The sequence below is a fragment of the Mizuhopecten yessoensis genome, unplaced genomic scaffold (genome assembly GCF_002113885.1).
Source record: "Mizuhopecten yessoensis strain PY_sf001 unplaced genomic scaffold, ASM211388v2 scaffold1471, whole genome shotgun sequence".
Lineage (NCBI taxonomy): Eukaryota > Metazoa > Mollusca > Bivalvia > Pectinida > Pectinidae > Mizuhopecten > Mizuhopecten yessoensis.
In genome coordinates this window covers 697151-713934 of record NW_018404063.1, presented here as the reverse complement: position 1 = coordinate 713934, position 16784 = coordinate 697151, and the positions used below count along the sequence as shown (strand labels likewise).

The following is a 16784-nucleotide window of genomic DNA, read 5'->3' as shown; positions in this document are numbered from 1 at the left end:
GGGGGATTCTTGTTGATGTATTTCCCATGATAAATTAATTCGTTTTTTTTATTTTTATTTTTTATTGTAGATGTAATGGAACATATGACGGGAAAACAGTTCAAATACTTTGTTGATAACATGAGACGACCCGATGCCTCCCAGATATACCGCGACAGAATCACAGATCTATACGAGAGCTGTGCGACCGTCACAATGAGGAGGGTGAAAGGAAGAGCGCCCCGGTTCTTTTTTGCCAGGACCAACAATGTTGCCTTTTGTAAAGCACCGAAGTCCGGGAGTACGTTTGTCGGGACGCTTGTTTCCGCTCTGGAGTACAAAGGCGAACTCGGAAATATGTTCCACGTCAACAGAGAACGTGTTCATGGTCGAAACGAAATGGATTTTTCTACTCTTCTTAATCATCAATCAGATTCCATGAAGATTGTTCTTGTGACCAGAAATCCATACACAAGACTCTTTTCAGCTTTTATTGACAAGTATTTTCTTCTGGGTGCGTGGGGTAAAGGCCTGGCAAGGGTCAAAGGTAAAGGTCGTTATAAGATGGGAAACGGTTACTGTGGATACAATGTGTCTTTCCAGGAAGTTTTAGATTACATAGCGACTAAAGGCACTGTGGATGAACATACTTTACCTATAACAAGCCTGTGTAACCCGTGCACCGTACACTATGGAATTCTCTGTAAACAGGAGACGCTCACCGCTGATATTGAACACGTGATGAATGTCATCAACATCACCCAATCAAAACGACAGGCCATTATGAATATGATAAATGGTATAAGTTTGAACGATACTCTCTTTGCCTGGATTTCCTCGCATTTGCAATATTATAATAATTACAAAATTGATTGCTCGGACAAGATCCTTTTAATGGAAAAACTATGGCAAGCTCTACAGTTACAGGGGTACATCAGCTTGACCTTGTCATTTCCAACACGTGAATTCAAGGTGAGAATAAGTTCCTAGCGACATCTTTATCTAGACATCCTCGATATCCAGGAGTTCCGCTCACTTTCGCTCTCTGCACCCCTGGAATATGGCGGTCGCGTAACGGTAAAACTTACTAGCTTTGAAGTCGGGCATCGCTCCTTTGTTGTCTTCAAAGAACAAGTATCAGTCTGAACGATTGGTCAGGGCTTTTTACCTGACACTAATCAAATAGCTAGCTGCGTTCCATCAATTTTTCTATGCTGTTTTCAGGCGAGACAAAGCGTATAAGTTCCACTGGAAACGGGTTTAATACGGTTAATTTCTTTAATCATCACTGGTTACATTTAGGTTACAACTGGCCATTTTGTTGGAAATGTTATCGTTCCAGACGTCACTGGTAACAAAAGTGAAAAGTGAGCATTTGATATTTCACAGTCATGTAGGAATGTTATCATTTTAGTCTTCACCTTCACAAATATAACAATGTTATCATTTGAGATTTCACCGTCACAAATGTATCAATGTAATCATTTGAGATTTCACCGTCACAAATGTATGAATGGTATAATTTTAGATTTCTCCGTCACAAATGTATTAATAGTATCATTTGAGATTGCACCGTCATAAATGTATTAATGGTATCATTTGAGATTTTACTGTCATAAATGTAGTAATGTTATCATTTGAGATTTCACCGTCACAAATGTATCAATGTGATCATTTGAGATTTCACCGTCACAAATGTATGAATGGTATAATTTTAGATTTCTCCGTCACAAATGTATTAATGGTATCATTTGAGATTTCACCGTCATAAATGTATTAATGGTATCATTTGAGATTTTACTGTCATAAATGTAGTAATGTTATCATTTGAGAATTTCACCGTCACAAATGTATTAATGTTATCATCTGAGATTTCGGTCAAAAATGTATCAATGTTATCATTTTAGATTCCACCGTCACAAATGTATCAATGATTTCATTTTAGATTTCAACGTCACGATGAATTAATGGTATCATTTTAGATTTCACCGACACAAATGTATTAATGTTATCATTTAAGATTTTACCGTCACAAATGTATCAACGGTATCATTTGAGATTTCACCGTCACAAATGTATTAATGTTATCATTTGAGAACTCAACGTCATAAATGGATTAATGGTATCTTTTGAGATTTCACCGTCACAAATTTATCAATGTTATCATTTAAGATTTCACCGTCACAAATGTATCAATGTTATCATTTGAGATTTCACCGTCACAAATGTATCAATGTTATCATTTGAGAATTCACCGTCAAAAATGTATTAATGGTATCATTTGAGATTTCTCCGTCACACATGTAGTAATGTTAACATTTCTGATTTAATTGTCCGAAATGGACAAAAAAAAAAAGGTTTCAGATTTTTCATATCATCCCTGCAATAAAACAAACCATACTTTTCATATTGAAAAGTCCTTAAACTTCTATTAATACATTTTGCATATAGAGGGTATTTAAGGTATCGGAAACCACTGCATAAATTCGGATAATGTTGAAAGAGTTCCACTTATTTTTCTTGGAATGTTCTCCCTTGTATATAGAAGATGAAGCCACCAAAAGGTTTCCTTCGGGCTTTGAGTGACTTCTCCTGTGCATTTTTTTCATATCTCATGTAAATGTCCCGAGTTCGACCCGATTAATTTTCTTTTTACGATTTTGTTGCTGTTGTAGTTTTTTTTTTTTCTAATTTCAGACATTCAAATTTTGAAAAAATACTACAATACAGTTAAAATACATGGCAAAATGGGGTTTTCATGGAATAAGGACTGGAACAAATATTTCCCAGTTGTGTAGTTTAACTTATTGGTACCGTTTTCTACTTTACCTTCATAGTTTCCTGTTGAATACATATACATTTTACGAGTATGGTATAATTCTATCTGTTATCGTACGAGTGCGTAGCTATTTTTCAAAATTCTGAAATTTACACTTAAATTCGTCTAAATGAGATAAAATCTAAACCTTGACTTCAAAATTAATACGTTATTTGATTTATTTTCACAGGCACTGACTGAGTTTAATGCAGAAGGACTGACCGCGCTCTTTATAAAGCTTATCAGCTCCTCACCACTTTCAAAATCGCAAATGGCGATGCAGAGGAAGCGTGTGTTAGCGGAAGCCTATAGTCGGGTTGATTCATCTACGATAACCAGCGTACAAGCTCTATTCGCTCAGGACTTTCACCTATTCGGCTATGATTCATCTATCCCTGTATAAAATAGAACAGACGCATCAGAGAAACAGACGCTGATTAGCTGATTTTGGACACGAAAGAGCTGATTGGACAACGTTGCATAGGGAAAAATTCCTTTGACTTTCTTCATTAAGATTCGTCAGTTTGGAAATATGTTATATCAAACTTTTATTTTCTATTTAAACAATGTACGTATTAAACGTGTCGCAATGTTTCAAGACCGACTTGTGCCTTTGTCAAGCTATGACTGAGTGAGCGGTTTGTATTTTTTACCTGTTCAACGATGTGACGAAATTGAAAATTGTTTGTGTCACTCGACCCGGGATGTTTCGCCTATCAATGGGGATCGAATATATACAGTGCATCCGATAGGTTCCAGGTAGGGTGAAGATCTAGTCCCCTCCCCTGTTATGTCAGTGTCGGGTCATACAGATGACTCAGATGGTGTCCCCCGTCGTCTCTGTTCATGTTCTGGGTGACGGATTACACACAAGAATTACAAGATTCAAGATTTTTTATTTATTCCAGACACACATGTCGTTAGTAGCAGGAGGTCAATCTTCATAGGCATTTTGTAATGGCAGACCAACTAGATAGATAGATGCAGTTTAAAGCAAATACATACATACTAGACATAGCATAGCAAATAATAGCATGCATGCATATAATATCATACATACATACATACATACATACATACATACAAACATACATACATACGTACATATACTAGCATATATACAAATAATATCGTACATACATATAATAGCATACATGTATGCATACATATAATAAAGTACATACATATGCTAGCTACATACATAGAAAAGCATAATGTATACATACATATAATAAAGTACACATATCTGATAGCATACATATATATAATAGCATACATACATACATACATACATACATACATACATACATACATACATACATACATACATACATACATACATATAATAGCATACATACATACATATAATAGCATGCATACATACATATAATAACATACATACATACGTATAATATCATACATACATTCATATAATAGCATATTTAAATACATACATGTAATAGCATACATACATATAATAGCATACAAATATTATCATATAAAAGCATACATACATACACATAATATCATGAATTCATACATACATATAATAGCATACATACAAACATACATATAATAGCATACATACATACATATAATATCATAAATACATATAACAGCATACATGTATACATATTATAGCATACATACATACCATACATAGCATAGCAAATCACTGCATGCATACATATCATAGCAAAGCATACATACATACATGGCATAGCTTAGCATAGTATACATGGCATACCTTCATATATAGCAGAGCCTATTATAGAATAGAATAGCAAAGCATACATGGCATACATAAAAGCGTTTTCCTTGTTGAGATAAGAATTTGCTTATTTTGCTGAGCTAGGAATAATTACAAATAAAAAACATACTTTTCATTTTTACAATAGTTGGATTGATATAATAATAATTGGGAATGCATTTCTGACGGATTTCAGTAACAGAGTTATTCTGACATTGTTACAACTAATGAAATTCGCCACCTACATCTGTTGTACATAAAGGATACATTCTTTCCTGTCGTGGGACGCCTGTCCATCGACCTATTTCTATTGGCAGCCTTAAATTGGACATAGTAAATTTACACACAATTTCCGTTCTTCTGGGAAGAGCTTCAGCAAATATGATTCAAATTTTCATTCGTTTTTGAAAATTGAATAGGTTTTACCACGAGAAGAACTATCTATGTCATGATACCATTTCTGGATAAATTGATCGATTAATCTCTTGATTTAAACATTTTTTTTATTAGCATCAAATATACAAAAGGATTGGGCACAAGTTGTCCAACTTATGTAAAGCCCTTTCATTTTCATGCTGTAGTTATTGTATTTCCAAAGGTTAAATCATATGTTATCGGTTGCTTACTCTTATATATATTGCGTTTCCTTTTTTTCTTTTCATAGCATTGTACAATGATATGTATATGCATACGTAGTCTATAACATAACATCGTAATAGGTTCAGATTTTCCAAATAATTCAACTCGTACGTAGTAGATAAGATATCTCGTCAACACAACAAATACTGTTAGATACAAGATAACATATACTGGAAATTTTATTTAAAGGTGCATACATGTAAAGAAAGAACATTAGCCCTTGAGAGCTATTATAGCGACAAACATATGTAAAATAATAAGGCATAGTATTGCAAGGCAATCCATAGTCCCCCACCAGCAATGATTTCTATATTTAACAAACAGTACACTTATGTCAGGAAGTATAGGTCACAGTGAGGATATAGCGACCTTTTTCTTCCAACTTGTCACCTCAAGATGTCATTGTATACCAAATCTGGTTTATCCAGGTTAAATAGTTCAGAAGATTTACCATGAACAATCTTTTTAAAAAATTAAGGTCATAGATCAAATCATAGGTCACAGTGACATCCTTCTTGCACTCTGGCTCCGTCATCCGAAGATGTCCTTGTACACCAAATCTTGTTACTCCAGGTGAAATAGTACTGTAGAATCTTTTATTTTCGTGGGGTTAAAATTTCGTGGATTTCATATACTAGCCTGTTTCAAGGACATTATATTTTGCTGATTTCTGATTTTCCCCTATCTATATCAAACCAAATTTATGTTTTCGTGGTGATTTAAATTCGTGGATTTTTGTTATCAACGAAATAAACGAAATTTAATGTCACACGAAAATTAATGATATTAAAGTATAGAAGATATGCCCCGGACAAACATTTCAAAAATGAAGGTCAAAAGTCAAGTCAAAGGTCACAGTGACCTTTTTCTTGCACTCTACAGTCCGCCATCCCAAGACGCCTATGTACACTATATCTGGTTTTTCTAGGTAAAATAGCATTGAAGATTTGCTCCTGTAAAACAATTTCATAGGTGAAGGTCAAGGGTCAAGTTATAGGTCACAGTGACCTTCTTCTTGCACTCTGCACTCCGCCATCCCAATATGTCCTTGTACGTCAAATCTGGTTACTGCAGGTGAAATAGTATAGAAGATATGTCCCGGACAAACTTTTTCAAAAGTTATGGTCAAAGCATAGGTAACAGTGACCTTCTTCTTGCACTCTGCAGTCCGCCATCCCAAGATGGCCTTGTACACCAAATCTTGTTACTCAAGATGAAATAGTATAGAAGATATGTCCCGGACAAACTTCTTGGATGGAAAGACGGGAGGACGGAAGGAAGGACGGACGGACGTAGTGCATACCTTTAGTCCCCCCAGGAACCGGTGGGGGACTAACAATAACACGTTGTATCACAAGTAGAGGGAGATACTCACATGTACGTTATTATCAAAGGGGTTTGAATATTAATAAAAAATAAAAAACAATAATTATTACAAAAAAGAAAGCATGTTTACCAGGTTTCTAAGTGATTGGGAGTCCCCTTCCTACCAAGGTCCCCTGGACATGGAATATGAATACGAAAGTTATTAATCAAACTAATCAGCAATAAATATGATCCCATAAAGGAGTATTCAAAATAAGTCAATAAAAGACAAAGTTTATAGTGTATACTTGTATATTACACGAAAATCACTTAGTACATTGGATAGTAAAGCACTATGAAGTGGAATACACATTAATATAGTGTGAAATAAAAAAATACCGAAATCAATTAAGGCGAATTTGTCAAGTTCTGTAAAAGTTGTGTTTTAGAAATGTGTGGAATTGAAATAAGAATAAGATGCTTCAAAAATGTCGAATAGGATTGATAAATAACGAAATGAAATAAAATAACAATAGTATTTACAATTCAAAATGCCAGGTGGCAGAGGTAGCCATGGCACACTATGAAGTGTTACTCTTTACAGATATTGCAAAGGTAGATGGGGACTATCCCATGTAAGGACCAGCCTCATGAATTCTTCTTTTTTCTCTCTCCAATTATTTGGAAGTCATAATGGAGACTATTCCACACCCGGGAGGTTCTGTTGACTTTTTTCGTACAGGCATCCGTTTGATGTAAGTTGGGAAGTTCGGAAGTAAACGGATTAAGCTGTGCAATATACGTTATTATACTGGGATTACTGGTTAATCACTTGGAGCTTTGTTTAAGTACAGATAAAACATATACGATTGAACGTTAAAAGAAATATTTCCTTCTAAAATGAAGAATCGTATGTTTCAGTCGTTAACTGTGTCTCCATCAGGCCTGAAAGGTTTTTCAGTCTATGCTGGTATTAACGTACAAACGATCCAATCCAGTACCTGCAAAAAAATAATTGTCGGAGTAAAATTCATCGCAAGTAAAAATAACTTCTTATGATGATTTCTTATCAAACTAGTTTCAAACTATTCATCCTCGATACTCCAGGGGTTACGCTCACTTTCACACAGCATCCCTGAAAAAGGTCATAGCAAAATTGAAGGAACGAATATAGCTGTTTGATTGGTCTCAGGTAAATGCAAAACCTGACCAATCGCTAGTCTGATACCTGTCCTTCGGAAATTACAAAGAAGCGACACCCGACTTCAAAGCCTGTCAATTTTTACCGTTACATGACAGCGAGATTATTTTGATGTGTATCAAAGGATCAATTTTGTTATGACATATAAGTATAATCCCTAGAGTGTCGAGGATGCAAACTATTATGACTGCGACAAAAATATACATCTTAAATATGTGGTGGAACATATTCAAAAAAGGGATCAAATGATCATATGGCCTATACATCTGAATTCATGGCTATGTGTATTGTCTAATCATTATGCCTGAAAACTGACAGAAAAGAAAAAAAGACTGTTTCCAATTTGGATTGAATGCATATTCAATCAACAGGACAAAAAAATTGGCAAAGATTCGTTGGTTAATTCCTTTTTCAAGATGGCCATCAAAACATTCATCCTACTGCCAAATCAGTTGTCACATTCCCAGACAACTTTCTTGCAATATCAATGGAATTCAGAGATTGTGTGTTGGTTTGTTACTTTGTTTTTATTTATACATATATTTTATAGTAAGACGCGCTAATAACAGCTGATGACATTAACAGATAATATTTCGTAAGATGCAAGAGTATGAAATGTGTTCGAATGGTAGACTTGGAAAAACGACGGAAGAGAAAAAAGGATGAAAAAGGTATACTTGGTGTATGAGCACTTATTGGGCATTGAAAAAGACTTTTATTGGATTATTATCATATAGTGCCGTGCTGTACTGAATCCAAACATTATATTTAGTCTGGCCCTTGTGTCTGGAACGAATCTGACAACAGATGAGGTCTTGAGAGTGCTGATACATCCATATTTAATTATCTCCATCATCAGTCTGATGCTAATGATAACGGGTTGTTGCCTCACGTTATAGTCCTCAAATATTCCAAAGTGAGCTCTGGAAAAGTGAGTGAAGATGCATTCATGCGTGAACAGGGCCCTTAAAACAGGTCCTTGATGGTTAAGAGAGGAAAACTTCTAGTAGTTTCATCCTCAAAACAATCTGTTTCAGATTCTCTTTTGCGCAGATACCTTATGCAGCACTTCGGACAAATACTTACATCTTCATTTGAGCGATCTATGCCACTTTTAGTCGGTGTATCCAGAAGTCATTTATATTGCGGATTTGTTTACATTTCGTGTACCTTTACATTTACGAGGATTCTAAAATGTGACAAGGATATTGCATTTATCTCAGAATTGATTATTAACATAAGCTTTATTAATCACGCCAAGTGATGAAACAAATCTGAATTTGGATTTTTTTTTGTGACGTTACATCCACTGAAAAGTTTATAGTAGGCTTGCAACGAATTTCATTACCAATTACCTTTAATCAGGTGATTGCTTTCTGGTGGACGCAAGGGAGGTGTCTTAGGCCCTCACCCTTTTTTTGTATACACTGGGTACTTTGTTGTGCAAAATTATTTATTTCCCCACTTGTTTTTGACTGAATTTCTGCATACGTATTTGAAATAGGACCAGTTCTTCATACTATGAAAGGTTTAGGCATACAAAAATAATAAGAATGAAGAATCCTGTATTTTACATTAAAATTTGCACACAATTATCGATAACCCTCGCATTCTTGATGATAAATAATATAGATTTCAGCATCACATGAAACAAAACGTTTTTTTCCAAGTTAAGTGATGCAAAAATGTGATTTTATTCTCAGAGAAATGAGAAATACTTTCAGGCTGTAAATAGTAAATCCAGATGTATAAGGGATTGAAACAAGTCAAAACAGCAGCTTTAATCTCGCAACACTTCTTAAACGAAAGGTAAGAGGGGGGGGGGGGGGGGGGGGGGGGGGGGGTAATTCAAAAATTACAATTCCTTTGTAATTTTAACATAGCTGGAAATAGTCCCTTTAATGCGTTTATAGCCTATACATAAATTGACATTTCCTGGCGACACATGTACTATATCAGTGATAATAGAGAACATTGTTACCTGGTTTTGGCGGAATGTCTGCATACGGATTTGCTTCTGATTTTCTTTGTAGATCTTCGTATGTGTTACTACAATAAAAATATTAAACAAGTTTTGTTCGATTTCTAATTAACCGAAGAACAAACCACCAATAACAACAATGTGCTTGTTATTAAATGAAATATGAACTTACTCGTTTTTCAGTGGACACTTACTCATTTTTCAGTGGACTTAATGATTGTGTTTTATTTATATTGATTTATTGTATAGGAGTTCGAATTAAGAAATAGGTTATCTAAAACGTCTTCCCTTTTAACAAAACTTCTGTGTCTTAATAACAGCATTTTGCCTGACAGATGTTGATAACAATCGGACAAATAATACGGCACAAGTATGATACGAACAGAATAACACATAGCATTTACCTTTCTTGGCCAGCCGCATTGTTATAATTGTCTGCAATTTCAAATGATGAGATAAAGGCAAGGTAAGTATACAAAATTAGACATATCGATACAAGAAACATACACCCTCACCCACACACAGACACTCACCAATAGGTGATAACACTTTTAAAATTTATGGATAGATACAGTTTGCTAGAAATAAATTAACCTGCTGTATGCAGCTGTTTCGTCCTTCAAGGACCTATCGGTGATACTAGAGACCAAAACGTTGAAAATCCAAATTGATCTTAATTTCTGTGTAAAACCCCCTTTTTATCACATAATGAACTGTGTTATCCAGTGAATATACCCATGTCATATTTTTTAGCGTATTAACCCATGTAATATGACCTATCAGCCCTGTGATTGATTGTAAGTATTGTTTCAATTGTGACGTCACGCCTAGGACAAGTACATGACGTCACAGACTTACGCACTGGAGTCAAAATGGCGGCTTTTTTCATTTCAAGGTTGTATGAAAATTGTCGTTTTACACGAATAAATGCCACAAATCTTGATTATGGGATAAAAAAAAGATCTTACACTCGTTTGCATTTCATATGAAATTTATGAAACTCGTCACGAATTTTTCATTTTAGCGAGCTTCTTGAAAAATATATGAAATGGAAATTCATGTAAGATCCTATATATTTTTTTTTCTAAATTTGAAGGAGTACTGGTAAATTCTGAATGCAATAAAGTAAAGTGGGATATTATGAATCATGCCACTACTCAAAAATGAGATTACTGTGGCCATCAATGTTACGAAAAACATGTATGCCAGGTCAAGCAATGTTAAAATCCATAAATCGAGGAACTACAATAGGCTAGTCAACAGTTCCATACAGTAATGATTAATTTAATATTTACCCAGTGCATTATTAGAAACTTCGTCATACAAGGTCGGTGGCTCGATTTGTTCCAAGTTGAGGTCCTCATATCCCTGTCTAGTAACACGGTAAGGTATAAATCGTATGATAATACTACATTGTATTGAATTGTGATTACGTTGGTGAGTACTCTTACTATAGCATTAACACGAAATAATGATAGACAGTGCATATAAGAAATACCATGCATATTTTTTCGTGATGGTTGCAATACAAAACGATAAAATTGCAGACAGAATAATCAAATATAAATCTTATAAGAAATAATTTAAACATATGAACCTCCACTTCAATAGGTCTTTCTGCTACTGCTCTTCGGTATGGACATCGTTATCGTGTGAAAATAAAACTACCAGAGCGCATTTAACACATTGAGAATTCTTTGAAGAAAGGAATGTCGCGGAATTCATAAAAGAAAAAAACAATTGATGTAAATTGTCTGTTGTATTCCAATTTGTTATTAGTGCAAGCAACCTGATATGAAATGCTGATATGTGTTGTCTGAAAGAATTATTATCCTTTTAAAAAGTACGTATGCCACAAAAGCATTTCTACAAATGACTAATTGTTTGGAATGCTTCTTTATAAACAAATGTTTGATAATAACATTGGACTCCATGGTGACAATGAACATCGCGTTACCATAGTTTAATCCATACATAAATCCATATATGTATACATAATTATATTCAATAAAATAATCTGTTTAATAAATGGAATATCTCTGCAAAGATGATTGTTATTCGAAAACAATGTGTACCTATACTTCCCTTACTAGATCATTATTTGCTTACTGGTACTTGATACAAATATTGGTAATTGATTCAATAATATGTCAACCAAGGATACAAAATATCTGATTAGATTCTGACGTGAATATTAAACTTACTGTCCGAATCCACCTGTAAGTAATGAAATAAATTGCTTTCATAGAAGTTGTATAAATTTGAAAAACTGAGTGGAGATAGTAGACTCGTAGCATGAAAATATCAAAATGAGGTTAACCTAATGTTTATCATTACCATAAATGAACTTAAGTTAAGCTAGTGGCAAATAGAACACATTGAAAACGTAAAATTGCAAATGGCTGAATGTGTACATGCATGCATTGCTGAAAATATGTCAAGTTACATTTAAGAGAACTGCATATTAAAAATGAACTTATCAATCATTTGTAAGATCAGGAAATGGTTATTATGAATACCGCTACAACTTTTGGAGTCATTTATCAATGTTCAACAACAACATAGTGGTTAAGAGTGATATATAATTCAGTAAATACATTTGCTTAAACTTACTTTAGGTTCAACAAGCCCCCTGAAAGATGTAATAGTAACCCTGAATGTTAACCTCCTGACAAGTCATATTCAAATAACCTTATCAAAAATCGGAATATATATATGTAATTTAAATATATTGAACTTGTACGTGAACTATCAAAAAGGTACATAACCAGGGTAACGAAGTCAAAATACGGCATTAAGGCTGATGTAATTATAAAAGTTGCTCACAAGACTTATAACATGTCAATCTCTTAAGCGACCCAACTGAATGTTGAGAAATGGCATGCTATTTGAAGATCATTTATATACCTAGGTCATGCGAGGCTTCATTTATCTTTCATTTTCTAAGTGTGGAGAGGTATACCGGCCTCACAAGAAGATGATTTTTGCTATGGGAAAGTTCATAAATCATTGTAAAACGTCCGCGTAACCTATTTTACTGGTGTATGTGTGCAAAACCATAGACTTTTAGCCATAAACACTACTACTTCAACTTCATATATTTGTCCTTTCTTAACATTGAATGTTTTTTCATAAAAGAGCTAGATTTGTAACAAACATTTTTGTGCTTTTCAGTTTCAATGTTCATAACATGTCTAGCGCATTCACATATTCACAGAATGTCATCAAATGGCACATCATCTAAAGTGCATCTATCGATCAAGGTTACTTGGCCTTTTTTTCTTATTTCTAAATTGCTAAAATGTATTACCAGGGGATTTTAAAATGATTTTAGTGGTTTCGCATGGCAACAATCTTTATTGAGGAATTCCTCTCAACAGTTAGTAGAAGAGAAATTAAGCTCTGCATGACCTAGGTATATAAATAAATTTTAAATTATAAGTAATTTCGCAGCACTCAGTTGGATAGCAAAAGAAATTGACTTTAAGTCCAGTGAGCTATTTTTATGAAGACATAGGCCTTAATGCCTTAGTTTTGACTACGTTAACCTGGCTATGTATTTTTTGTATAGCCAATGTACAAGTTCAATATATACAAATACCATATATAAGTTCCGATTTTTAATTGAGGTCTTTGAACATGACGTATCGAGGGTTGAAATGTTAGGTGACTAGGCATATTTTAGGGGGCTGGTTGAACCTTAATACCCTTCAATATGTTATGCAGTGTAGCACTTTTGCATTGTTTTGAGTTGTTTTGAGTTGTTTTGACCAGCAAAAGAAAAAAGAAAAAAACATTTGCGAAACTAAGACAGTGGCGTCAGCTTATCTTGTGATTAAAAGCAAAACATTTCTTGTGTTCGCCAGTGAAAAGCCATATGTAGGGTAGACCTTGTTATGACACGTGTGTGAGTTCCTTGACATACTGAAATGAGCAATCTACACCAATAAAGTACAGTTGTATTATCAAATAAACATGAAATCCTTAATTACGACCGCCATCATCGAAATATTAGTTGAACATATTTACCTGTTTCCACTTGTCTATCGGTCTTACGTGTCAATGAGCTTTTGTTTGTTTCTCTCTGTTTCCTAAAAAGAAAAACGAGGGAAGGTTAAACATCATGATATTCACGGTTTGATATATTCAATCAGTAGTAGTAAATCACACAAAAATATTCAGCATTTTGTTCTTTATTCAAATAAGAGTACACAAAGGATGGGTGGCTATAAGGCCCCTTTTGGCCCCCGGCATATTTGGATTTTCACCTCCTTAATTTGTTCAAAGATGTCTTATTGTATCACATGCGCAAAAACTAGGGCAAATATTTGACCGAAGGTGGGTAATTTAGGTACCAAAAGGGGTTGGGTAAATCACAATATAATTTTCTGTTTTCAAAATGAGCTAAAAAAAAACCAAAATTATACCATTTCTGTTTTTGGAAACATGTGTAAATTAAACAGGCATAAATAAAAGAATGAATAATGACAGAAATTAAATCGTCACATAAAGATTGTTTATAGAAAAAGAAGCATTGAGTCAGGGGGTTGTTTTAAGGTAGTTTTCATATGAAAAATGTATATTTTGAATTGAAACTTAAACTTTACTCATTTGAGTACGTTTAAGGAAAAGGAACAAAAGGAAAGTATGTAGTGAATATGCGTTTTATACGCATATTCACTACATACTTTCCTTTTGTTTTATACTGAGTTATGGCTTTTGGACAAATCTCAAACTTGGCAATTTCAAATATCTCTCAATCTTAAGTGACTTAAAAGGTGCAGGACACTCTTTATTTGCTACAAGTATAAGATATCAATAGTTAATAATGTATATTATATATATCATATAATATTTGCTCAACACCTATGGCTGAAGTGAGATCCAGGTCCTGATTTGTTTTCTTACTTTCCACAACTATTTCAAATTGTTTCAGTGAGCACAATCAAATAAGGTACTACCACTTCACAATTTAATAACACTGCACCATACAGATATATATTCCGTCCTTCAAGTCCTTCTAGCACTCATCGTGGATGCTCAGGGCAAACAAGTTGGAAATCCAAAAAGTCTTGATCACCGTTGAAACAAAGGGACAGGTGCGTAAAACACCGTAATAATGAATTAAATAATGTAGAGGTGTACTGGTTAATTTTTAAATTGAATAATCTGAAAAGTGTGTATATTGTTACCCATGTCATGACTCAGAAGAGAAAACGTTATTAAAGCATGATAAAGAACGATTGATAATGAAAAACTGATGAGTGTATTTAAATCTAAAAAGTGAGTTTGAAAAATGGAGAATGCAGTATCTTACGTATATGGCAAACGTCCTCTTCCTGTAGAAACAAAACAAAAAAATCAGCAATACATTTGACAGAAATGAATAATATGACATTTTTATATCATTATCTGAATGCATTAATTTTCCATGATGAGACATCTACAACCCTTTAATTTCTATTCAATATTAAGAAAAGAATGTTTGTTGATCGGAGTAAAACATTATTTGTATCTTTACTCTTTTATGAACTTATTAAATATTTAAAGTAATAAATATAATTATATGTGGTAGTGTATTTATACTTACTAAGCATAAATAGCGTTACAGCAAACACGAATAGGCTCAACAGGATCATCGCGGATCCGACTGATATAAGGGCGACACCAGTATTACTTGATTCTGTAAAATGTGTAATATATTCGTGTGAAATGCCATTTTTTTCTTTTATCTTACATGTATTTAATGAAATATACGGAGCTCATACATTGCTCTATTTATTCTGGCGTAAGCAATTAAAAATGCAATGCTTCAATGAATGAAATCAAATGTACTGAAAATGAACGTGTATCGTCTGATACCTTCGGTGATGTTTCTCAATAGTAGAAAAAACAATCACTTAAAGTAATACGAGTTTCCAGGTAATAATCCACGAAAAATAGTGTGAATTGAGTGTTTGATCACCGCGCTGTACAACGATACATTACCTATTGGTATAGCATTTATTAACCACTATAACATAGAAGTAATCTGCAATATAGACAACAATACAGCATTTTTTCCATTAACAACTATAAGTTTTTTCACTACAAACTCATTGGTTAAACCTGATAGGAGTTTGTTAATATTTTGGTTACCAATCAGTGGATAACACCCTGAAAGAACTAACATGGGTTAGATCATCGAATTATAACGCCAAGTAACAGTGCTTTACGCCCTCATCTTCCATTATGACGTCATACATGTAGTTCATGGTGTTTGTTACCGATCGGAAAACAATAACAATGTATTCCCAAGAAAAACATGCACTTTTCTAGATATAATATATCAATATCGTGGGAGAAAATGGTCCCAGAACTCATAAGCTTGCACCAAACTGTACGTGTAATGCAAAAATATTTCAGATGCAATTTACCGTTAATCTTGAGGTCTTATTGTCCAAGGCCCGAGTCAAACTCCTTATTACGTTAAACAATTAACTAGGATATGAAATAAGTTAAATAATCTAAATTTTAGTTTTTCTGTGGATAAAGCCAAACAAAAATACTATTTGTATTACACTATGTGGCCATATCTTCCATTTAAGATTAACCAGTTGTACTACAGGTCAATGTTGTGAGAAAAACACACGAACAACGATCCGAAAAATATTAAGAATACTGCGAAAAGTCAAAAGTGTCTATAAAACCCATCAGGCACAATACCCTCTTCCAAGAGGGAATAAAAGACACGTGACAAATTTCACAACTCTGATAAAAAAATATTAAGGACCTACATTATTGTACCAATACATGAAAGTGTTTCTTTCTGGTAAATCTTAAGCTGAACAAGAAGGTTGTTGATTCATCCATTTTTTCTCCAACACAGAGGACCCAGTTGAGCGAAAACTACATAATTAACAATTAGTTCGTATTAACCATGAACACTATCGGCACGTTTTCTGTTGAAATTACTTCAGCGACATTCGAGACGAACTCGTAACGGAGGGATGACGCAAAACGGGCGACTGACACTGGGGCGACTTCGGAATAGGTCAACCTGGATATTGTTTCAGTTTAGCCTGTCTAAGTATCATGGGTAGTGTTATTAATTAAATTATTATGTTTTAAG

General features: G+C 34.0%; 2 protein-coding genes across 4 annotated transcripts in view; one reads left to right on the top strand and one right to left on the bottom strand.

Moving 5' to 3' along the window:
- Positions 1-518: 518 nt before the first annotated feature.
- On the top strand, positions 519-3223 carry LOC110462803. Its single transcript, XM_021516994.1, has 2 exons — positions 519-951; positions 2988-3223. Exons 1-2 carry the CDS (start codon positions 544-546, stop codon positions 3198-3200), a joined length of 621 nt encoding a protein of 206 aa, XP_021372669.1. The 5' UTR covers positions 519-543; the 3' UTR covers positions 3201-3223.
- Positions 3224-6364: 3141 nt separating this feature from the next.
- Positions 6365-16784, bottom strand: part of LOC110462965 (nephrin-like) — a 34591-nt gene continuing 24171 nt past the window's right edge. For 2 of the 3 annotated variants that reach the window (XM_021517258.1, XM_021517274.1), the window contains exons 10-17: positions 15264-15356; positions 14991-15012; positions 13703-13764; positions 11878-11890; positions 10969-11045; positions 10078-10108; positions 9674-9741; positions 6365-7492 (exon numbers count right to left, since the gene is read on the bottom strand). In XM_021517258.1, coding sequence (XP_021372933.1) covers positions 7449-7492; positions 9674-9741; positions 10078-10108; positions 10969-11045; positions 11878-11890; positions 13703-13764; positions 14991-15012; positions 15264-15356 — 410 coding nt within the window. In that variant the 3' untranslated portion in view covers positions 6365-7448. The remainder of the gene's footprint in view (positions 7493-9673; positions 9742-10077; positions 10109-10968; positions 11046-11877; positions 11891-13702; positions 13765-14990; positions 15013-15263; positions 15357-16784) is intronic. The other variant, XM_021517265.1, reaches the window with a different exon arrangement.